We start from the raw sequence: 25,191 nt of genomic DNA, 5'->3' as shown, positions 1-25,191 counted from the left end.
CGTGGCATTGGTTGAGATTAAATATCTCCCCAACATAATCTAAATTCCACAAAGAAAAAGAGAATTCATGGCTTTCATTGAGTTAACTTCGGGGAGTGATGCAATTGTAAGACTTTCTGTCTTGGCTTGCAAGATTGTAATTCTGGGAAAACACACTCATAGTTTTGTTATTCGGCCCTTCTGCGGTCAGGATATCTACCGCTAGGAATGCTGTGAAGATGAAGTGATCAGGGTGCCTGGAGGAAATAGATCCCACTGAGGCAAGAAAAATACCCACAATTATCACAGAAGGGTCAGCACTTTCACTGACACTGAATGTCTTTTTACAAAGCCATTTCAGATCCTCGAATACCTTAATACCAAGACTACTTACTCTGGGGTTAGAGTCATCAGGTAACAGAGTTTTTTAAAAAGGTGCTTTTGAAGCACTCCAGGCCCATCTTCCTGCAGACAGTATCAGCCGTCCTCCTCCATTCCCCATCCTCCAGCCAGTCCTATTCAAAGCTTGTGCTTAGAACACCTCAATCCTGGTGGATGCAGGCCTTTGTTTTGATACATGAGTTCTGAGCACCTTTCCCCCAGAGCTCAAAACACTTCCAGGTCAGACCCTATTCTGCCACATCTTTGAAGAAAGATCCTCTGGGGAAAATGAGGCAGAGTGAGCTCAAATACTTGATCCAGAGGTTAGATCCAATCTCCCTCAACTGAGCCAGGATTTTCAGCCGTGTTTCAACAAAATGATCCACGGCTTAATCCCGCCCACTTTTATGTTGATGTTTTCACGTAACAAGTTAAAAGTGTAAAATATCAGGGTGGGTCAGATCCTGAAGTTCATTTCTCTCTGGAGATTGTTCATAAGAGCTACAAGGATAGATGACGGTAAAGAAAAGAAGAAGAAAAAAAACTCTGAGAAAGGGCAAAGGAAGAAGCCTGAATGATCTAAAAATTGTGTTTAGAAAATGATGACCAGTGTTTTGCATCTTTCGTAAAGACAAGGGAAGAAGAGTAAGAGAGGCTTGATGAGGTGAGGTGAGGTGAGGTGAGGTGAGGTGAGGTGAGGTGAGGTGAGGTGAGGTGAGGTGAGGTGAGGTGAGGTGACCCTACAAATGGAGATTGCTAAAGAAAAACATGGAATCTGCTTCTCTGGAAATCTGAAAAATCTGTGCAGGGAATGTCCAATCCCATGTAAAGCAGTGATCACATACCTCTAAAAGTCCCCAACAACTGTGGTATTTCATGCTTTTGTTCTCTGTAAATCAAATTGCCTACAGTGCTCTGGATGCTGTGCAGGATTCAGAACACTTCCTGCCGACAGAGATCATTTCCTCTCTTAGCTCTTCTAGTCCTCAAATACCGGGTGAAAAGCCACCAACCCTCTTTGGAGGGCCTCCAGTGAGGCAGTTGGACAGGAGATTGAGAGGGACACTGGTTCAAGTCCAGCTGATTCTGTTCCCTGTCCCCTTGCTGCTGTGACCTAGGGCAAGTGATTTACCTCACAAAGCCTTGCTTTCCTCGTCTTCAACAGAGGTTATCTAGCAATTTCAGGTAATGTAGATACCCCTGGCACATAATAGGTACTCAAAATATAGTTACGTTTATTATGCTATTTGCCAAGGCAAAGTAGTAGGCGCTAGAGGAACAGAACTGAACCTTCAAGGGAGATGACCATTTTAGAGGGCTTTCCTTAGAAACCTGTCACCACAGGCCTTCTCCTAGACCTGGGATGAGGCATCGGAGTAAAACGCAGTTCTTAGGCAAACACTGGTGAGGCATGCCAGGTTCCCTCGTGCCAAACGTCAGGAGATCAGCAGCTATGTGTCCGTTTGAGCAAGTGTTGATTTATTACCTTAGGTCGTAGGCAGTCACAAAACAAAATGGAGACGTGCAGTGCCATTTCAAGCAGGTTTACAGACTAGTATCCACCATAGCCAGGTACACTGGCCATGGGAGATCTGCTTTCCCCACAAGAGCAGACAAGGAGCATCTGTTCAGACAGCAAGATCCCCATGGAGGGACAACCACGCTGGCCCTAAGTCAAGTTCTCCCCGTCTGCGCCCACCTCCACCCCCAGCTTCCCACACGTCTAAGGTCCGAGTTCAGCAGCAGTAGGTCCCACGCGGTGATGGGGTTCTCCCCTCATAGGTCCCCCGCTCAGCCACCTTGACAGAAAAGGCTGAGGGCAACTTCTTCCAGCTCGCCTCCGCCGTGCGGGCTGGCTTACCCGGCTACGGTGGGGTTTCCGGCTCTTGGTCCTCTTCCCCTGGGAGTCTGGGGACCACACTCTGGCTCCCTTCTTTGCACCAGGCCCTCGAAATGTCTTCCTGCTTCTTGTGGGAGAAGTTGGCTTCTCGAAGGAGCCTTTTTCAGATGGGGCCCGGTTTGGACTGGAAGCCAAGGTTACATTGGATAATTTTCTAGCAGCTTTCTCTGATTGCTCCTTTAGCAAGTCCAAGACTGTCTCTGGGAAACAAGGATTTATTTAGTGAGAAATGTAAGTCCTGGAAAGTAGCTCTAAGAAAAGCCCCACCCAGGAAACCTATGATGGCATGACAGTTCTTTAACACAAATTCTTTTGAAATTGGTATTTTTAATTCCCTTAACTGGCTTTGATCTAAATATCTTACTTTTTGAATAATGTCACTCCAGTGACACATCGCTCTGGAATAGCTCTCTTAAGGTGGTGTCCCTCCTCCACAAGTCGTTCCTGACTCCCCACCCCACCGCAAGGAAGCAGTCCTCACTCTTGGGGGCCTCTCAGGCCCCCAGACATCCTTCTGTACTGGAACCTCAGTGCTGTATTTCTTTCTTTATTTGCCTACACTACCTGCCCCCCTTCTATCCGACTCTGAACTACAGGACAGCTTCACTGCTGTATCCCCAGGGATTAGCACAGTGCCTGCCCCAGAGGAAGTACTAAACGAATGACACCAGATGAATGAATGAATACGTGAGTGAGTGAATGAATGAATGAATGACAACCAGTCCCAGGAGAAGCAGGTGTTGCCCCCACGCACTCTGCTATGCAGAGAAGATGCACAGACTGAGTCACAAGTTGACAGCCTTCATCCAGGGGATAAGCGTAGGTAGAACATAAGACCTCCCACCCGACAGGACTGCAGCACATTTATTCGCAGAGGGCACTGCGCATGCATCTCAGTGCCCAGGCTTGAGCCCAAGACGAAGGCAGACTCACTGGCGAGTGGCCTGAACTGGACCCGCTTACTCTTGGTTTTCACCGGCACTGGCTTGTATTTGCACTTGCCTGGGGGTGCTCGCCTAAAAACAGATAGAAAAAGTGAGGACACAAGACTCTGAAAATGGGAGCAGGAAATCAAGGTCACCAAAGGCACACATGTGCAAGAATAGGATTCAGCCCTCCCTCTTCTGTGGGAGTGAGAGAATTGGTTTCGAGTCGTTGGGACCACGGGCAAGTAAACCTTGCTAAGTTTCAATTTCCCCATCTGTAAAATAGCAAAAATAATCCTACCCTTCCTTGCAGGGAGATGGTGAGGATTAAATGACAGCTGTGTATTTGGTACACCATAAGTGACGGATAAATCACTTTTGAAATTTTTGTAAATGAGATTTAAAAAAAAAAACAAAAAACTTGGAACACATAACAAATACTCCATAAATGGTGGTGGGTGGTGGTGGTGGTGGTGATTTCCTTTAAAGAAAATCCCTTCAAGAACTCGTGGCACAGCCCCTTAGGCGATGCCGGCCTCTCTGCCTACTAGTACACTGCTGTCCCCTGTGTGTATCTTCTAAAACAAAGGAGGCCTTGGAGACTTGCAGTACTGCTGCTATTCAGAGCAGAGATGAACTTTCCAGCCAGTCCCCACTGCCACCTTCTCAGCCTTGCTCCAACTCCATCTCTTGTTGCTAGCACCCCCATCCCAGGTGCAAAAAGAAAGTAATACCTGTTATTTATTTAACAAACATTTGTATGGTGCTTAGGCACTGTACTATTGCTTTATAAGTAACACACACTGAATCCTCACAACCCTTTAAAGTAGGTGCTGTTATTATCCCATTTTACGGAGGGCAAACTGAGGCACGCAAAGGTTAAGAAACAGATGCAAGGTCACACAGCCAGTCGGTGGCAAAGCCAAGATTCAAACTTAGACTCCAGGCTCAGACTCTAAAGGAAGGGCAGGAGGAAAAGATGGAAGGGAAAAAAAAAATAAATCACACGTAAATAAATCAACTGCTCCTCAGAAGGCTGAGATGGGCGCATTTTGTGTGGGCAGGCTGCTTAAGTAAACGAAGCAGACTTGGACCTATGGCTACAGAAGCTGCAAAAAAGGAGGCTACAATTCAAGGAGGGGGCGGGCGGAGCGGGAATGACTGATCCACTAAGAAAGCTGACTTCCTGTCCTCGCCCCTTCTCACTAGCTGGACAAGTGATTTAACTGAGCTGGGCTCACTTCCCTGATCTCCAGATCCAGGGTGTTAGCCGGCCTCGTTGGGGTTCTGTCCGCATTGAGTGAGAGCCTGCGTGCCCAGCACACAGCACGTGCCCGGGACACAGAAATAACTTAATAAATGTCAACTCGACAGAAAGGTGAATGAGCAAGGACGTGTTCAGTATGGAACAGGCTTTACAGTTGCTTCATGACTGACCACTCATGGCTGTTCTTGTGACAGAGGGAGCAAATTATCTGCCCCGTCCCTTGAGCACAGGAGATATGCATGGAGCAGATCCAGGGGGAGAAACAGCCCAGCACTGAATTCACCCCTTGGCAACCCTGCTCTCGGCACCCCTGCTGTCAGGAGAGCACCCCAGGCCATGGCCTGAGCCCCTTACAGGAACTTCTGAGCGTCCTGCTGCCAAATGGAGCTGCGCTGGGCCAGGTGCTGAGCCCCGGCCAACAGCTGGACCTATTTACCCAATGTCTTCTGAACACCACCCCAGATCTGGGTGATGGTGAGTCCCCTGGGGAAGGTTTCCCCTTGGGCCTGTCTTCAAGCTGATTCGTGGGGAGACTTCCGTGCTTTGGGCAAGAATCCTGAGAGAACTGCCTAGAATTCTCAGGATGGAGTCACTGCGTCCACACACTAACAGGGATGGACCACACACTCAACAACCTCATCAATGGGAAGCTGTGTTGCTTCCCATTGCTACTGGTTAGCCTCTGAGGAAGATGGGCCAAGACGCAGACGAAACAACAAGAGTCCACCATGTGAATAAATACTGCCACTGAATTCCAGCAAGGGGCAGGGGCGGACACTGGGCAACCTGACAGCTGAAGATACTTGCCAAAGACCTTGGAACCTCGACCAAACCCAGGGGACAGGGCAGCAATACTCAGGGGGTCAGAGGTGTACACCCATTGCCAGGTGATCCCAGACTGAAGTTTCCAGAAGCATATTTAAAAAACAAAAACAAACCGGAGCCCCGGGTCTAGCCTAGCCATCCTGGAAAGGCCCAAACCCCTCATTTCCAAACATAAAGAGATCACTTCTCAAATACCCCATAATTCCTAGGGACGCATCGTCCTACTTTGCTTGGCCAAGCTGCTTTCCATCTAGAGCGTGGGTTTGCTTCCTTGGTAATTTCTGGTAATTCTTGGGGAGTGAGGACTCTTTATAACCTGCCATGGAGATAAGGACTGATAATAATGCACCTGAGAAGAGAATGAGACCAAATCTCACCTTGATGGGTCAACAAATTTATAAATAGATCCATGTGGTGCGTAGGCACTTGGGTAAGAGGTGGCCAGGAAGTAGAGCTCCCCTGAGAAGAGAGGACAGGCTGTCAGTAATGGGACACGCACGAAGCAGAGCCACGACACAGAGCTGGGCACACAGGAAATCCTCAGCGTGGGCTATGGCCCTGACGGGCAGTGCGGCCCAGGGCGGGACCCCAGAGTCGTGATGGGCAGCTGGCCCTTCACTGGTCCAGAGCTCCTTGAGAGAAGGTCCATCTGCGAGCCCCCAAAGAGGAGCTCAGCGTGTGGCTCCGCAGACGTATGTTTCTGTTTCTGTTCATGGAACCGAGCGGGCTTCTCCTTTACCATCCCTTTGCTCTCAGAAATCCCACCTCAGTGAATCTCCATTTCCTCCCACCTCTTTCCCATTGGTGAGGATTCCCTGTGGAACCCTAAAAGAGGCGGTCTACAGGCTGGGCGCATGTATTAGTCACTGGATATTGCCCCTTCTTTAGGCCGTTAGTTCCCCGACCCTCACCTCCCTCTTTCCTGGATTTCCACCTTCTTCAGTCCTTGGTTCCTCAGCTCCTGTGACCCGCCCACTCTCCAGCCTCTCCCCTTGGTCTTCACCACACCTCACTGAAATCACCTCGACCCACTCTCTCCTTCCTCTCTTTTAGTAGGGGCCCCTGACACCTCCTATTTCCTCATGTTTGAACCCCTCAAAGTGTCATTCGTTCTCAGAGTCACTGCCTCATTTCACCTTGTTTTGCAGTTACCTGTGATGGACAGTAGCATGGGGTTTATGAGCCCACCTTCAGACTTAGATCAACCTGAGTCTGAATTCTGCTAACACCTTTTACCAGCTGTGTTGTTCTGGGCCACCTCCCACGTGTCACCCTCATGTTATTTATTTGTTTCTCAAGTGGGGATAATAATACCTCACCTGCTTGTTAAGTTTTCCATTAGAAAGGGCTCAGTAATTGGCAGTTACTTCTCCTTTTCTGTGTCCTTACTCATAAGGGTCGGTGCTGTGACAAACAGCTCTGTGACCCCGGCACAACATCTGCGCCCCTGCACTGAATTTCATTCGCTTTCTGTTGTGTGCTTTACACACTCTCTCAACTTTATGGAAGGAAACATCTACTGAACCGCAAATTGGAGTTGTCCAGAGCTTCAGAGAGCTCTGGGTTCTTAAACAACCTTCTTCCTTGCATTTGTGGCGAACAGTGACCACAGTCCTCTCGTGCTGAGTGAGCAGCGCATGGGCTGTGCAGAGCCACTCCCACAGGCTAACGGTTGCCTAAGAAACTGTCTTTTTTGTGTACTGACAAGCTCTAGTTATCATCTTCCCCTGGGAAGGGGGTCTGAGGACGTTGGCCACACCTGCTTAGAGCCAGTTTGTCCTCTGATTGGAAACCCCAGGCACCACTGGAGGTGGTTACATGGTTCTACCATGAGATGAACGGGGTATCCACCCAGCAGCTGCCGGTACACAGGTGGCCCTCATGCAGGGAACCCTCCAAACCATGCAAAGAATTTCTAGTCTAAAAGGAGAATTGAAAACCCTACATTATTGCATATTCTTTACTACAGTCTATGTAAATTATATGCTCTACATATGCCATAGAATTCCCACTGTATGTTTAAAGGGGAAAAAAGCTGGAAGTGAATTTCATCTGTACTGGCTAACTGACGTTTTAAAATACATTTTAGGGAAACACACACACACACACCCAAAAAACTATAATATGCCATGTAAAACAAAATGCGCATAATGTGAATTTATTGCAAGTATTATTATTTTGACCAGCCCTCTGGAGAATGTGCTTCAGTGACTGACATTCAGAAATCCAAACCTTGGGGACCAGTAATAGGCAGCCCCATGCCTGCCCCTCATTCTGAGGTCGTTTATTTATTCCAGCTGTCAGCTAGAAGACCTTGAACTAGCAGAGGCAGAAAGCTTGGTACAACTGAAAATGACTTATCTGAAGCTGGTGACTGAGAATAAATACTCAAATAATCCTCAGATCTAAATATGTCTATAAGTGGGAAAGACTATGACATAAGCAGGAAATCTGAACCAATCTGCACAAAAACGCAAAGGGAAGAAACTCTGCAAGAAAATAATTTGTCTCAGGAACAGCTATCCTGGCTTTATGGCCGCCCTTGGGCAAAGTCTGGCTTAGGAACGCATTGGCAAGTCCACGCCATGCAATGCAGCCAAGGACACTTAGTGTTGTCTGCCAGATGCACTGACCGGTATTCAAAAACTGCCTGTTTTGTCCTATGAGAAGTCCATGGGTACAACAAACCACACCATCAAGCCAGGGTTTCTGGGGCCTCCTGTAAAGGAGCGAGCACAGAAGACGGCAGCCCAGAGTCGATAAGTAGGCCAGCCTCTGGGGACTCCAGCCTCCGGGGGGAGGGAGGGGGCGCTCCAGTCTCCGGAGGGCCAGGACTTGGAGGATCCAGCAGGGGAGAGGCCCCACCAGGCCTGTGACACATCATCCATTTTCCACTGAACATCACCCTGCCGGCCTGTGGTTTCTCTCTTTTTTCATATGTTTGGACTTCCAATTTGGAACCCACAAAGACTTTTCTCTACTAAGAATGCTTGAATTTTTCCATATCCTCTGCTCCTCTAAAACGTTCATTTCAAACTGTCTATTCATAAGCTAGGTGAGAGAAAAGGGTCCAGACGCTGACTGGATTTCCTTAGGTTCTATTCAAGCAAAGGTCCTGTACAGCCTCTCCATGGCTCAGAGGGGAAAGCAACCAAATACTCAGGAAATCTTCAAGGCTCTGGTTTACACTTACAGAGAATCCTAGGTCTGGAAGGGACCCTAGGCGATCATTTTATTCTCTTCCTTGCCTCCAAGAATGGCTAGATCCAGAGCCAAATAAAATATTTTCTTTCAAAAACATAAATTGTGTAAAGCTGAAATTAAAGAACCCATTTTCTGGTTACAAAAATTGGGGGAAATTTATTAGAGCTGAGCCTCTCTCTACTGATATCTCTCTCTCATATATATATATGTGTGCCCTGTAAAGGTTGCATATATGTATGTATGTATGTATGTATGTATGTATGTATATATGTGTGTATATATATATATATATATATATATGCATATATATATGCCTGACTTGCTTTGCTGACACCCTTAATAGATGCCTACTTTGTCTACTAGTGAGTAGCCTCCTACCTAGCTGTCTACCCTTTCCCCTAATTTCACAGTAACGAAATTCTCCTTTGTTCACTCAAGCAGTTGCCTCACAAACTCTTGGCAGGGCTGGAAAAGAGCCCAGCCCAGCCAGTGGCTAATGATCCAAGGTGGTCTCTCCCAGGCGACACCAGCAGGACAAACACCCCTGGTCCATTCGGTCTGCCCCACTATTGGCCCTGTCTATGTTCCTATGAACAAGCAGGAAGCAGGGAGCACACACACCTCCTTTGTAGTCACGGGATTGAAAAGACCAACAGGTAGACCTTGATCTGGCCCACGCAGTGAATGTAGAGCTCAACCAAGAAAGGGCAGGTTGGTACAGTCAATCTGTTTCCTCATGGGTGAAATGAGCATAATAACTACATCCGGGGCATTGTGATTACTAAACAAGACAACAAAAGTAACGTGCTTAGAACAGTATCCAGCACATTACAAAAGGTGACCAAATGATAGTGAAACTAGAAGTGGCCATTGCCACTTAAGTAACAACAGTAATAATAATAAACATTCAGTCCACAATGCCTGGGATTATCTAAGCTCCAGAACGCAGCAATGAGACAACCCTGTACATTTGGTACCTGCTTCATCTTCAGCGAAGGAGATGATAAACTTGCTGTGGGTGCTGATCAGCCCTGGGAAGGCACAGGACGCGGGGTTGCCCAGGCAAATATCCTGTTTCTGCCATTTCTTGGTTTTTCTATCTTCCTGCAAAGCCATAAGTCGACTAGATGAAAAATAAAACCTTATATTTTAGGGATCCATATTTCCACCCTGCAGTATATTTTTCCTCCTAAAATCAGGGACTCTTTGAGTACTAAGATGGGGTCCCCCGTGTGTGACCGATAATTAGCCCTTCCCATGAACCCAAAAACTGCTTCTGAGATGCATAGTCACCCATTGACCGGATGGAAAAGTACGTTTTGTTATAAAAGGAGTTTAGTGCCCTGTAAAGGTTGCACCACTACAAAAGACTAACCTAATTTTTATTAGGTGTGTGATCTTTTGCTAGTTGCTCAATATCTCTAAGCCTCAGTTTCCTCATCTGTACAATGGGAAATGGTAATAGAATTTATCATAGGCGAGACTTGTGAAGGTAAATAAGATAACACACACAAATATCTTACCAATGTGCTTGGAATATAGTAAAGGCTCAAAACACAGTAGCCATTATTATGATTATTATTATTATTATTATTTCTATATAGTAGGGAATTCATGCTTCACATCCTTCTTCATCTATCTGAACTAAAAACGGATTTTTAGAAGGAAAGAGAAAGAAAGTTGGGTAAGTCAGGGGTGTCACCTGAAAAGTTGTATGAAAACATGCCGAACCCCAGGGATTCTAATGCATACGCTTCAATTCAGAATCACTGCATATTAAGCAAGTGATATGTGTGGGGCTGGGGTGGGAGGTAAGAGTTATGGTAAAACACATAAAGAACAATTAAATCCGAGAAATCTAACAAGTGACCTATTACTAACTCTACCCCATCTCTGTAACCAAGAATGTCAGCATGAAAATATTACCATCCTTTCTAACTAAGATGGGCTACCAAGGACCCGATTTACACTCCCAAACAGTCAAAAACCTAGACAAAATAGAATGACAATAGTTTAAAAGACATTGGATATCAGACAGAGAAGGTCTGTGTTCCCTAAGAGATGGGAAACAAACAATTGCCCCAGCTTGCTGAAAGAGCTTCCAACACAGGAAGGAAAACCTAGGCAGAGCCTCGCATACCCCTGGAGTTAAAAAGACAGAGATGGGAGTCCATCTAGCTTACTTGTTCATAAAAATGTGAAAATAAAAAGAGAGAGGGGACATCAATCCTCCCTTACCCACTCATGAAGTCCCCAAAGATGTAGAGGCCATTGAGATTTGGAGATTCGCAGCCACGGTAGACATACCCTCCAGTGACTGACTTCCCCGATTCACGGCCATAAGCATAGATTGGCAGAATGTCATCTGTCCAGGAACAAAGAGAGTGAGTGTCATAGCTAACAATTGGGAGCTTCAAGGAGGAAGCAGGGGGCTTCTTCATGTAGTTGCCTGGCTGAGTAGAGAACACTTCATTCTTTTCCTTCGGTAGGACAGGCAACCAAGACAATCACGTTCATTTTTCTCAACAGACCAGCCATAATATTTGTGAGCTTCCCATTTGACTGGCCTCTGCAAGCAGAAAGGAAGCTGAACATTCCCCTGCAGGTGAGGCAGTGACCTGGAAACCCACACACCTACGTTTCTCCTCTAGGTTGACATCGCAGATACTCAGGCTTAAGGATTTGGAAAATATCGTGAGGGTCTGTAAGACTGCTTTGTAACTTAGAGGACAGACTAAGCCATGGTGACAAAATACACCTAACGCACACCTGGATTGTTGATGCTTCGGGCGGGTACTACTACTGGGCCACATAAGGAGTATCATTTCACTGGGGGCTATCGCAATTGGGAAATAAATGGAAACATACGGCCACCAATTTTCCTCTGCCAGTGGTTCACAAAACAGTATGCCTAAAAACCGCGTGGGTAACTTATTTGAAATGCAGACTCCCAGGTCACTCCCAGGCCCCTGTCCACCCAGGATTCAAACTGATTAGGTTAGCAGGCACTGCACAGGTGCTTCTCGTGTTAGTGGCTAGAGGACCACATGAGAAGCACTGTGCACAGGACACCAACAAAGCCACTTTCAGTTTTATTCCCCCACCTCCACTTCATTCAAGAAATCCCCCAGAGAGCTTCTGACTTACCCAAAGAGGCATTGTGACAAAGTTTTTTGTCGTAACATGCGAACCCTTCCTTGGCCCTCCAGCCATAGTTCCCACCTTTCACAATGATGTCCACTTCTTCAAACCTGTTCTGTCCCACATCCCCACAGAAGATCCGGCCTCGGCCCTGGTGCGTGATGGGGTCCCCTCGGTCCACGGCACAGCGCCATATGTTTCTGATTCCATAGGCATAGACGGCGGGGTGGGCGCCCGGCTCAGACACAAATGGATTGTCCGGGGGGACTCGGTATCGCCTGCCATCTGAGCCTGCCCCATTCACGTCAATCCTCAACACTTTTCCCAGCAGGGAACTTCTGGAAGAAAAGTGGCCAAGAAGCAGAAACATAGTGGACACCCAGAAGGGGACTTGCTGGATCAGATGCTAGGTCTGTTTTTAATTTTTTGAGGAATCTCTATACTGTTTTCCACAGCAGCTGTATGATTTTGCATTCCTACCCACAGTGCACAAAGGTTCAATGTCTCCACATCTTGCCAACACTTCTTGTCTTTTTTTTATTTTTTAATAATAGCCATCCTCACAAGTGTGAGGTGCTAGCTCCTTGTGGGTTTGATTTGCATTTCCCTGATGATTAGGGATGCTGAGCATTCTTTTCATATACCTGGTGGCCATGTGTGTGCAAGATGAGCAGGTTCTAGAGGTCTGCTGTAACACACTGTCCCTACAATTAACAATACTGTGCTACATATTTAAACTTTTTAAAAGGTAGGTCTTCCGTTATGTATTCAGAATAAAAATAAAATAAAATAAAAAAGTAAAATAAATCAAATCAAATCAAATGGCACAGGACCAGAGGAGATTGCCTCGGAGGCCTGCTAATAGTTGATGCCTAGCAACTGCCAGGAATCACATGGAGACATGACAACACACACACACACACACAACACACACACACACACACAACATACACACACATACACACACACACACACACACACACACACACACAATGTAAGAACTTTCTGAGTTTTGGCTCAGGGAGAACCACTAGGCAAAGGTTTGAGGTAGTCCTGGTCTATGAGACCCTGAGCAAATTTTTTTTTTTTTTTACAATGAGATGGTTTCTCCCACATTTGGTCTCATACTATAAACTTTTAAAAGGAGCTGGTTCTAGTCTTCCTCATAGAGTGATGTGGTCAGTAGAAAGAACAGAGGCTTTCAGAGGCTCTGCAAATGACTGTGGTCTCTGGGCCTCAGTTTCCTCATTTGTAAAGCAGGGGCCAGTAACACTACCGCGTTTTCCCGAAAATAAGACCGGGTCTTATACTAATTTTTGCTCCAAAAGATGCATTGGGGCTACGTTCAGGGGATGTCATCCTGACAAATCAAGCTAGGGCTTGTTTTCTGGTTAGGTCTTATTTTGGGGGGAACACGGTATCTTGCAGTATAGCTGTAAAGTAAGGGTTAAATGCGTTATTGTGATACAGCATGGAAGGTAATTCCTGACACACAGCAGGCACTGGACAAACACCTCTTTACCATTATCGACCATAATATTTTTATAACTAGGGATATGGGACCCAAGTGCTTGCTGGGTACAAAGGGCAGAAGGAACATGTGACCTTTATCTAGGTAGCACTGCCTCATTAGACTTTCATGCCAGGTTGTCTGAGTTTTAATTCTGGTTCTGCCTCTTACTCGCTGTGCGATCTTGGACAAACTACTTATTCCTCTCTGCCTCTATCTTCTTGTCTGTAAAATGGCTGTCATACTACCTACACTTCATAAGATTCATTCATTCCGTAAGTATTTATGGAGTGAGTTCCTTGTGCCAGGCAATATTCTAAGTGCTGGGGATACATCCCTTAAAACAGATAAAGATTCTCACCCTTGTCGGTTGTTGGAATTACATTCTCAAATACATGTAAGATAGTTAAACAGCACCTGACACACAGAACGTACCCAATATACATTAGCTCTTATTAACTAACCTGCTACATGTCTCTAGGGCCTAGCACAGTGCCTGGAACACAGCACTCAATAATATTGTTGAGTTGAATTAAATTGGATAGTCAGGTCTTGGTGTGGTAAATAACATCCTGATAATATACAGTAAACACTCTGAATTCATGTTTACATAGTGCTCTGAAAGTTACATCGCCATCCATAATATTGATTACCAAAATACAGTGTCTGAAACATACAGAGCAGAAAACCAAAGGTCCTCTCACTTGCCTCAACACAGGGGGCTTGCAGCGAGTGATTTGGGTTTGACCTTCTGGAGATTCCATCTCAGCAAAAACATTGCACCAGGGGCTCACGCTAAGAGGAGGGGGCCCGGCCTCCCCAGCTTACTTGTTCTGAGCATTTCCAAATTGGCCGAAGGGATCCCCAGCCTGTCCTCCATCCCCAGTGAATATGTACAGATAGCCATCCAGGCCAAAAAGGAGTTGCCCACCGTTATGATTTGAAGCTGGTTCTTCTATCTCCAAGATGACCCTGGAAGGAAAAAAGAAACCATTCATTGGGCTGCTATACAAGCTCAGTCTGTAATCTCTTGAGATACTCAGAAATGACTAGTCCAAACCAGCCAAGACCTGCTTCAGAACTTCCAAGGATCACGGAACAGGTAGCTTTGAGGCTCTGACACACCCCTTGTTTTCCTAGTACGACTCCTTCATGGATTGTTTTCCTTTCGTATCATGACTTCATGGGCTGGAGACACAGCCAGGGTTACAGTCATCCTTTTCTGGGGCTTGGCCATACTCTCTGGCCTACAAGAACTCCCAATCCCTTCCCTTGAGCGACCTAGGAGGGGTCAGTCTATCGGTTCTTGATGCTCTTTTCATTCCCCCAACAGGACTATACGGAAAGAGAGAGACAAGGCAGAAAGGAGAAGGAGGAAAAGCACAGAATGGTAGCGTGGAGACAGTGTGAACTTGAAGCAGGTTAGACTGAGTCCTTCGTCTGATCACATATCCATAGCTCTATGGTCTTGTGCCACAGCTTCCTGTGGGGTTGAGAATTCCCACGTTCCAGATCAAGGGCCTGGGATCTAATGGCCACACAATAATCAGAGGCTGCTATTATATATACTGATGTTATCTATAATCGTGTCTCAAACCATTATGGCCGCTGGCCTCTGCTTACGTTCTATACAGACAAGCAAGCACGGCTCTAACTAGGTAACTGTAAGGTGATGGCTATACCCCCTGAAGACCACAGACTCAAGAGCCTGGCTTGGGCTGTCCTCATGAAGCAACAATGTCTCCTCGTCAACATTATAAGCTAGTGGCTCTAAAACCAGGGACGTTTCCCTGTATAGTCTCAGAGGACCGTTAGCGTTATTCTGGAGCACGGTCCACAGGTTCTCACGGGTATGTCTCACCTCGCCGACTTGGGGTCCGCTTTGTTGGGATCAGCCTGAGAAACCTTCATCTCACAAACCCGAATCTTTTCTACCTTCTTCTTGCCCAGGCATGAATAATAAATATAGAACTTGCGGTTGCGGCGGAATTTGGGGTGAAAAGCCAGCCCCAAGAAGCCTCTCTCATCCCCAATCCATGGAGTGGTCAACACAGTGTCTGTGAGGTCTAGGAAGGGTTGTTCGAGGCGACTGCCATCAGGTAGATAGACCCACACCACCCCCACCTGCTCGGCCACGAAGAAGCGATGGGTGCCGTCCCCAGCATGGACCATGGACACGGGGTTCCTCAACCCATTGGCCACCTCGGTCAGGCAGAGCTGCAGGCAGCCCTGGGGATCCTCGGCCACCAGACCGAGGTTGCGGTTGAGGTGGCCATTCCTCAGGACATTAGGGAAGCAATAGTCCTTGTCAGGAAGGTTGAGGAGGTGGCAGAAGTGGGCGCCATCTTTTCCATGGGTCTCCTGGAGGCGACGGTCACTGGTCAGCAGGGAGATGGCAGAGTGGCAGTTAGAGTGGAATGCGGAACAGTAGTCCGAGCAGAGGCCAGGAAGGGTCCGGAGGGGCGTCTGAGGGTTCTCAGCATCGTAGAGGTGGGCTGCATAGGGCGAGCACTCCTAGAAAACAAAAGGACGCTCAATCCCCAGTCACACTGGCCACAAAGGGGCTGGCCCCAATTTTTGAGCAAGCAGAAGAAAAAAGGGTCTCAGAAAGAATCGGGATTGTGGAGTTTCTATGACCAATACTCGTAAAGCTCTTCTCTGGAACCCAAATGTTCTTCCAAGTTAATCCTCGTGGAAGGCAGAAAGTGGGCGGCAGTAGGGAGGGAATCTCACATATTCACTATACAGCTCTATCATTTAACTTGGCGCTGGACACAAAGTATTTTTAAGTGATGGATTTTTTAAAAAGAGATAATACCAAATTTCTTCATCTTTCTCTTTACCATAAATGCTGTATCTATAAGATTTGACTTCTTTATACAAATCTGAAGCAATGCAGCAAAAGTTTCACATTGATTAAATCCGAACATTGGATTACATAATGTGAATTACTTCATTTTCTGTGCTTTTCCAAAGGTTTGAAATATTTTACAATTTAAAAATAAAATCATGAAAACGGACATGCAATGTGTCGCTCCCAGAGATTAGGCATCTAGTAATTTCATCACTTATTTATTAAAAATATTTAGGTGTTTAATGCATACAATGTGCCATGCTGGGAGCTCCACAAATTTGAATTATGGCTACAGGGCCACACGACTGCTCTTCACATAAACACACAAGCACGTGTGCCCAAAGGAGCATCTGCTACTCAGATCTCCCAAAACTATAAGTATTTTATAGGAGGAAAACAGAATATTGTGGGTAGACAACCAACACCCAACAGTGATGGAAGACAGAAGCACCTGAGAGTAGGAAAGCAAGCGAGGCCAATTTAAAGGGGTGTAGTTTGGGGCCAGTGAGCAGCGTGGAGTCCACTGGCCCAGAACCCCGCCACCCCCACGCCATTACTGACATCCCTCCCTGCCTGCCGGCCGGCCGGCGTGACACTGTCTGCTGTCTCATCAATGAACAAAGCGACCAGCACCACTTCTCAGGTGTAGTTGAGTTCTCCTTTCTCTCTTATTTCAGCCCTGATAACAGAGCAGGCCCTTGGTTATGGGAAGAGAGGAAGGAAGAGTCCAGGGAGTCACAGCGTCTCTCCCTGGACTGTCTGTTTCAATTCAAGTTTGCCGACAAGAAGCAAACTGAGTGGCTCTGAGTCTCATCTCACTGACTGTCCACTTGCGGGGAGTGGGAAGACAAGAAAGGGGAGACAAAATAAGAATGAAAGGCTAGTGAACGGGGTCGGGGGAGGGGGGCTGTGGAAATGCAACTGCTGACACAGCACACTCCCATGCAGCAATTTAGGCTCTGCAGGGTTGCTTGTACTCCATTGGCTCAGTAACTGTCATTTCTGTCTGAGAAAGCTAAGGCCCAGGAAGAGTCCACTGTGCACCAGGCACTGTCCTCTGCGCGGTGCGTGAGTGTGTGTGTGTGTGTGTGTGCGCGCACGCGCGCGCGCCTGTGTGTGTGCATGCATGTGTGTATGCATGTGTGCATGTGTGTGTGCATGTGTACATGTGTGTGCATGTGCATGTTTGTGCATATGCATGTGTGCGATTGTGTGTGTGCACGCGTGTGTGCGCATGTGTGTGTACACACATTGTGTGCATGTGTGTGCATGTGTGCATGTGTACGTGTGTGCATGCTTGTGTGTGCATGTGTGTGTGCATGTGTGTGTGCATGCATACGTGTGTGCGTGCATGTGTGCACGCATTGTGTGTGTGTGCAGCGAGGGGCACAAAGGCTCTGTTGTGACGGAGCTTCCACTAGCCCCGGGGCAGAAGACCAGTGAGCAAGTGGCCCGGTGCTGTTGTTCTCTCCCCTGGCATGGTGTGATCAGAGGGCACAGGATTTGGAGTCTGAGCCTTAGATTCATGCCCCACACTGTGTGACCTTGGACAGGTCCCTTAAATTCCAAATTCCTCATCAGTAAAACAGGGGTCATAACAGCTGCCTGCAGAGTCTTTGCTGCGTGGGGCAAGAAAGAGGGAGGGCTTTGTGAATTTTAATAGACACATGTCGGTTATTCTGATTCTTCAAATCCCTAAAATAGGAGAGCTGCTGATTTTGGTTTTCTGATACCTCACCCAATAGGAAAGGGACAGGGACGAGAGAGGGAGGGGAGACGTTTCTACCAAGGGACATCTCAGAAACTGACAGGCTCACTGCTGCTTCTAAGAGCGCCGTGTTTGCCCACATGGTTATCCCTGAGTTAGTTCTCCAGGAACCAGCAGACGGGTGGTGTCCGAAGTGAGCAAGTACAGCCAGGGGCAATACCACCCAAGTGCTGGCCTCTGGGCTACACTCTGCTGTGTTCCCTGCATGGGGAATACGGGTGACCACTTGGGTCTCAGATCAAAGGTCTTCCTGCCTGGATTTCCTGTGTCTCATCCCCAGCCTGTGCAGCCTGTACCCAGCATGGGTGATGCCTGCCAGGCATGTGGGTTTTGGCCGCCAGAGAGCCAGGAGAAACAGAACCTGTGAGTCACTGCTACTCAGCTGCCTGAAGCTCTCCCAGTCCAGCTCTGGAATGCTGGGGACAGCGCCCCCAACCCGTCACCACCGTCATCACACCAGGACCCCCGGCACACACAACCCAGATGAGGACTGGATCCCAGCAGGTGCCTCCGCGCCCTCCATATACCCACAAACACCACAGGTGTGAGCTGTGCCCAGCTCTTGGAGCTCTGCGGGGAGGACCCTGACCACAGCTGCTCTGAGAGCATCGGGAAAGACCCCCAGCTCTCACCCGGGGCCTGAGAAAGCACCAGGAGCAGCAGAGCCACAGAGGGAGGGCTTTGGGAAACCAGTGGGAACCAAACTCAGCACATCTTGCCTCCATGTACCTGTCCAGAGCCCAAAGCTCTAAGGTGACACAGTCGGTAGGTGAGTTTCCACAAGGGTGGGTGCCCAAAGAGCCCTCCCCCAGGAGCCAGGCCACTGGCCCGGCACCCCGAAAACCCTGCGGGGTTTCTAAGCCAGCTCCCCGACTTCCCGCAGGGTTACGTGTTACACGCAGGCCTACCTGGCAAAGGATGTCTTTAATGTAACCACCACACAGCTCGTGGCCCTTCAGATCAAAGTAGTCCATGATGTCCCAATACCGAGCCGCAATGCGGAGGTCCTTGCTATGGTCACAGCAGCCGAAGGACTCGTAGTCAGAGCAAAACTCGAGGTGGAAGAGGGGCCGGAAGGGGGGCCCATAATCCAGGCACTGGGGGTGTCCCTGCAGCAAGCCCACCTGGTCCAACCAGAATGTGAGGCAGAGGCAGAAGATGCCAGAAGAGGTGCGGAGCCAGGGGGCCCGCCAAGTCGGATCCCCCCTACCAGTGGATTTTCTCAGCATTTTGGCCTTGGGAACACTCGCTGCTGTTTGCTCAGGTTGACTTCCCTGCTCTGCCTAGTTCCCGCCTCCCCCCGCCTGCCCCCCCAGGGCTTTTCTTCCTTCCTTCTCTCCCTGCACCAACCAAGTTCACTGAGGTGGTTTCTGAGCCGTGTCCCTTCTGTGGGCTGGGTGGCTAAATGTCTCTTATGAAAGCAGTGAGAGGTGTCCCTGTCCCCTCCAATCCCCTACACATGAAGCTGACCACTTACTGGGGTGCACGTCTGCTCAGCATAAAGTGACAACGCGGACAGTGGCATAGATGCTGTGATGCAGGAAAACTACCAAGAAGTCCTGCAAGGGGAAGTGGGGAGGAGACCAGGAAATGCACAATTTGTTTAGTTTCTCCTCAAGCTGAGCAGCCCAGAGTCTCGTCTCGCATGAGAACACATTACGCGGTCCAGACATCAGCCAGGAGAAGCCAAGACTCAAGTGCCCCTGAGGTGTTTAATAGGACCGGGAACTTGAGTGTGCATCTGGGAAGACAGGGGGAGCTGTCTGCTTCCTGAGACCTGGAAAGCTGTGTATTCACGTGGTAGGAAGACAGGACGTCTCATGAATCATGAGAAGACAGTGAAGGAAAAGGAGAAAGTGTAGCCTGGTGCAAGCAAGGAGTGAGCAAGGTCTCGGGGCACAATTTCATCAGGAAGCAGACCTCTGGGTCCTGCGTTTTTGCCAAATCAATACCTGCTTTAGGGGTGCTCATCCTCACTTAACACGTTTCAACATTAGTATAAGAATGTGTTTTGCTTTGTATGTGTCCCTTGCAAACAATGGGCCTTTGATAAATAATCCTTGAACGAGTAGATAACAAACATGGAGTCCAAGTTCACACAGCCCCAAAGCCAGAGGCATGAACAGCGGCCGAGGCCCCCTGGGGACATGTGGTACCTGAGCTCACTGTTCAGGGTTCCACTCCACCCTGAGATTTCCTTACTGCCAAAAGCTGCCCTTTTGAAATGCAGAAGAAACCAAAGATTCTTCTAGGTCCACATGGGCTTTCAAGGGCTCCCCACCCAGCTCTCCTGTTCACCATCACTAACAGTCCATGTCAGGATGTCATCAAGAGGGTACAAGGAGCCTCCCCCTAGCCACACCTGTGTTCACAATGCTCTGGATTGTGAAAGCCCCAAAATACAATTTTTATAACTAAACGTCAGGAGGAGGGATCAGTTAGAATGATCGCCAACACAGCCCTGCTTTCCTGTTGGAACTGTTCAGTATTCTTCCTCGCTGAATGTTGCTTTTTAAAACATAACATCCATGATTCATTGGTGACCGTGCTGTTTCCATGGCTGTTTGCCCAAAGGTCAGATAATGTCATTGCTCTGGAAGCCTTGGCGGGAGGAGAAACACTTGGACCAATGTCAGCCAGTGAATTCACACACCATGGCTTTCTCAGAAATGGGAGGCGACTGTCTACCCATAAGAATGGGGGCATTCTCTCCTCCCATATAGGATCTGAAGAGTATTTTTCGATCCTTTATTGACATTTATGGCTCAGTTTTCTGTTTGCCAAGCAAAATATTGAGTCCAAAAGAAATACCTTCTTTTTGGAAAATAATTCTGAGTGAGTCTGTTTACAGAATTATAGCATGAAACAAAGAAAAAGCTTGGTCATAATAAAACATAAATCTTTTTATCTACCCAGAACATATAAGTTCAAATCAGATCTTACTGTTTTGGGCAAAGAGTGACTGCAAAATGAGCAGGGAAAGAACAGCCAGCAGGTCCCCTCAGACACAGTGACAGCATGAGTTTCTGATTATTAAAATATGTAAGATTTCAGATGGGACTGCATAATATTTTAGTTATAATGACATAATACATGGGATTGCATAATACTCATGCAATAATTCATTTTACAACAGATGTCTTGGTGTCAAGTCAGTAGGTATATATTATCATGTGCAAAGTATTGTTACAAGAGGAATGTTTAACAGAAAACATACATAAAATAAACTTTTTCAAGGAGTTCATGCTCTGAGAAGAAAGGTTAAAGTAAGTGTCCAAATAACACAAGTCAGATTATAGTAGGATGACAATCAGGAGCAAGCTGCCATTAGGGATTCTAAGGAGAGGGAGATGACATCAGGTTGGTGGGGACTAAGAAAATCTTAATGAAGATTGAGCAGGATATTTAGATAAGGTACAAGGTGGGAAAGAACAGAAAACAAGTTTTAACTGGGTGATGGGTGAGCTTAGTCTGGAACTACCAGCTGAGGCCAGACTGAGTATCTGAAATCACTTTATCTCCCACTTTTGAAGCAACATATTTTTTTAAAAAACTATTGTGTTTGTTTACTAGGGCTGCCATAACAAAGTACCACAAACCGGGCAGCTTAAGCAACAGAAATGTATTGACTCACAGTTCTGGAGGCCAGTCTGAGAACAAGGTGTTGGCAGGGTTGGTGCCTTCTGAGGGCCGTGAGGGAGAATCTGTTCCAGGCCTCTCCCCTAGCTTTTCAGGGTTTTCTGGCAATATTTATTCTGCATTCCTTGGCCTGTAGAGCCCAATTTCTGACTTTGTGCTCACTTGTGTTCTCCCTGTGTGCATGTCTGTGTGTAAATTGTTGCTTTTTATAAGAACATCAGTCATATTGGACTAGGGCCCAACCTGATGACCTCATTTTAACCTCTGTAAAGACCCTCTCCAAATAAGGTCACATTCCTAGGGGTTAGGACTCCAATATATCTTTTGGGGGCACACAATTCAAACAATAGCATTTACACACACACACACACACACACACACACACAGTTTCGCATGGCAAGTGCCTTTTAAAGAAGATGCTGAGAGGTTAAGAATCTGGTGTTTATCCTAGAATCAGGTCATGGAAGAGAATAGACAAAATATAAAAAGACATGTTCTAGCTCAGTAGTTTCTCATACAGTTTACCGATTTCTCTCCCAGTTTACCTGCCTTATAGGCTGTCTGCCTTTTCTCACAGTCTGAAAACGAACAGGCAGCTTTGAGATTAGGGCAGGTATTAATAACTCTTCTCATTTGTATAGCACATTACAATTTACCAAGTATTCTCACATGGCATCTCATTTGATCTTCACAACCATCCTGTTAGGTGAGCAGGGCAGATACTATGTTACCAACGTACAGACAAGCAAATTAAGTCTCAGAAAGGGTCCATGAAATACTTCGGGTCATGCTTTAGGTGAACGAAAAAGATGGCAATAAAATTTAGGTGTTCTGAATTACGGCCCAGATCTTTTTCATTCCATCATAATGTATCAAAGAAAAAAAAGAAAGTACAGTAATCACTTTAACTTGTTCTTCATTTAGAAAAATCTGTGTCAGATGCAGCCAGCCAACTGAAGAGCACATTTTGATAAGGTTATCTGTGAAATCTTGTTACAGGCATGACAGGAATGGTAAATAAACAAATGGTAAATAAACAGTGGTATCATGGTGGGGCTGATGGGACAGAAACAAACTCACAATCTGTCTCTCTTCACTGAGTTTAAAAAGCTACATCCATATCTATGAAGACAACGTAGAGAAGGTTCTTTGTAGCATCAGATAAGAGTAGACTCTTAACTTGGTGGCTGATGTTTTCTCTTGGGAGTGTGAATCTTGGATGGAGGGAGGAACACCCTCAAATAGATTAATTTTTTTAATTTACTTATTCAGATGGTCATAGGATTTGTAGACCACATCTATGAAGTGTCTGCTTATTTCCTTTTGAAATAGTTAAAATATAAATATTCTAATTCAACCCAGAAGAAAAAGTCTTTGTGCTGTAAACATGGATAAGTGACTGGATCCAAAAGGCCACTTACCCCCTCATTAAAGAACAGTCTGGTTTTTGTCTTCACTTTTTCTTTTAGTTACTCCCTCCCCACCTTTTTTTTTTTTTTTTTTTTTTGGTTTTAGATTTTGTTCATAATAATAAATGTTAACATTAATGAGAAAACTACACACGAGGACTCATGCGAAACACTTTCTATCTGCCTTTCTCAGACCAGCTCATTTTACAGAATAAGGCCAAGGTTCAGGTAGGTGAGGTGCTTTGTTTAATCCAGGCCTTTCTGACTCCATGGAGATTGCTTTTTCTTTTTTTGTAACTGTTTCATTGAGATAGAATTCACATAAATATAATTCATTCAAAGTTTACAATTCAATGATTTTTAGTTGCATATCCAGAGTTGTGCAACCATCACCATACTCAATTTTGGGGCATTTTCATCACCCCAAGAGAAACCCTGTACCCTTTAACCATCACACCCATCTCACCTTTCCATCCTCCATTCCTAGGCAACCACTAATCTACTTTCACTGTCTCTACGTATTTGCCTGTTCTGGACATTTTATATAAATGGATGTATATTCGTATATTGTATAGTCCTTTTCATTTTTTAAAGAGCTGCTACCCAGTCCTAGCCACAGCAATCATACAAGAAAAAGGAGGAAAAAGCATCTGAATTGGAAAGGAAAAAGTAAAACTGTCATTATTTGCAGATAACATGATACTGTGTATAGAGAACCCTAAAAATTACATTTAAAAAAAAAACTACTAGAACTAACAAGTAAATTCAGTAAAGCAGCAGAACACAAAATTAATATACAGACATTAGTTGCATTTTTATACACCAATAACAATCTATCAGGAAGAGAAATTAAGAAAACAATCCCATTTATAATTGCATCAAAAAGATTAAAATACCTAGGAATAAATTTAACCAATGAGGTGAAAGACCTGTACTCAGAAAACTATAAGACACTGAAGAAAGAAGATATACATCAATGGCCGCATATACCATGCTTTTCTATAGGAAGAATTAACATCATTAAAATGTCCATACTACTCAAAGCAATCTACAGATTCAGTACAATCCCTATCAAAATACCAATGGCATTTTTCACAGAAGTAAAACAAATAACCCTAAAAAAATTTACATGGAACCACAAAACACCCCAATTATTCAAAGCAATCTTGAAAAGGAACAAAGTTGGAGGTATCATGCTACCTGATAATCAAACCATATACTACAAGGCTATAGTAATCAAAACAGCATGGTATTGGCATAAAAACAGACAGACATAGATCAATGGAACAGAACAGAGAACCCAGGAATAAACCTAGGCCTATATGGTCAATGGCATTTTTCACAGAAGTAAAACAAATAACCCTAAAAAAATTTACATGGAACCACAAAACACCCCAATTATTCAAAGCAATCTTGAAAAGGAACAAAGTTGGAGGTATCATGCTACCTGATAATCAAACCATATACTACAAGGCTATAGTAATCAAAACAGCATGGTATTGGCATAAAAACAGACAGACATAGATCAATGGAACAGAACAGAGAACCCAGGAATAAACCTAGGCCTATATGGTCAATTAATTTATGACAAAAGAGACAAAAATATACATTGGGGTAAAGACAGTCTCTTCAATAAATGGTGCTGGGGTAAAGTGTGGACAGATACATGCAAAAAAATGAAACTAGACCACTCTCTTACAGCACATACAAAAATGAACTCAAAATAGATTAAAGACTTAAAAGTTAGACCTGAAACCATAAAATTTCTAGATGAAAACAGGCAGTAAACTCTTTGACATCTTTCTCATCAATATTTTTTGATATAGCTCCTCAAGCAAGGGAATCAAAAGAAAAAAACAAACAAATGAGACCACATCAAAGTAAAAAGTTTTTGCACAGTGAAGGAAACCATCAACAAAAAAGAAAAGAAAACCCATTGAATGGGAGAAGATATTCACCAATGGTATAGCCGATAAGTGGTTAATATACAAAATATTTAAGGAACGCAAACAGCTTAACACACACACACACAAAAAAATCAGATTAAAAAATGGGCAGAGGACCTAAATAGACATTTCTCCAAAGAGGATATACAGATGGTCAATAGATATGTAAAAAGCTCAACATCACTAATCATCAAGGAAACATAAATTAAAACCACAATGAGGTATCACATCACATCTGTCAGAACGGCTAACATCAATAAATCAACACACAAGTATCGGCGAGGAGGTGGAGAAAGGGAAACCATGTGTACTGTTAGTTGGATTATAATTTGGTTCAGCCACTATGGAAAAATTACAAATAAAACTACCATATGACCCAGCAATGCCAATTCTAGGTATTTATCTGAAGAAATTCGAAACGCTAATTCGAGAAGATTATGTG

General features: G+C 45.7%; 2 protein-coding genes across 2 annotated transcripts in view; both read right to left on the bottom strand.

The window, feature by feature from the left end:
* Window positions 1–1,575: 1,575 nt before the first annotated feature.
* On the bottom strand, window positions 1,576–25,184 carry HHIPL2 (HHIP like 2). Its single transcript, XM_019756370.2, has 9 exons — window positions 18,664–25,184; window positions 14,995–15,647; window positions 13,962–14,105; window positions 11,630–11,961; window positions 10,721–10,847; window positions 9,460–9,605; window positions 5,656–5,737; window positions 3,194–3,276; window positions 1,576–2,460 (listed from the first exon to the last, which is right to left on the bottom strand). Exons 1-9 carry the CDS (start codon window positions 18,982–18,984, stop codon window positions 2,084–2,086), a joined length of 2,265 nt encoding a protein of 754 aa, XP_019611929.2. The 5' UTR covers window positions 18,985–25,184; the 3' UTR covers window positions 1,576–2,083.
* Window positions 15,511–25,191, bottom strand: part of TAF1A (TATA-box binding protein associated factor, RNA polymerase I subunit A) — a 74,983-nt gene continuing 65,302 nt past the window's right edge. Inside the window, exon 11 of the mRNA XM_074316979.1 lies at window positions 15,511–15,647. The gene's annotated coding sequence lies outside the window, so the exon portion shown is untranslated. The remainder of the gene's footprint in view (window positions 15,648–25,191) is intronic.

Source organism: Rhinolophus sinicus, linkage group LG12 (genome assembly GCF_036562045.2).
Source record: "Rhinolophus sinicus isolate RSC01 linkage group LG12, ASM3656204v1, whole genome shotgun sequence".
In the NCBI taxonomy this organism is placed as follows: Eukaryota; Metazoa; Chordata; class Mammalia; order Chiroptera; family Rhinolophidae; genus Rhinolophus; species Rhinolophus sinicus.
The sequence above is the reverse complement of the archived record's forward strand: the minus strand, read 5'-3'. Positions and strand labels throughout refer to the sequence as shown.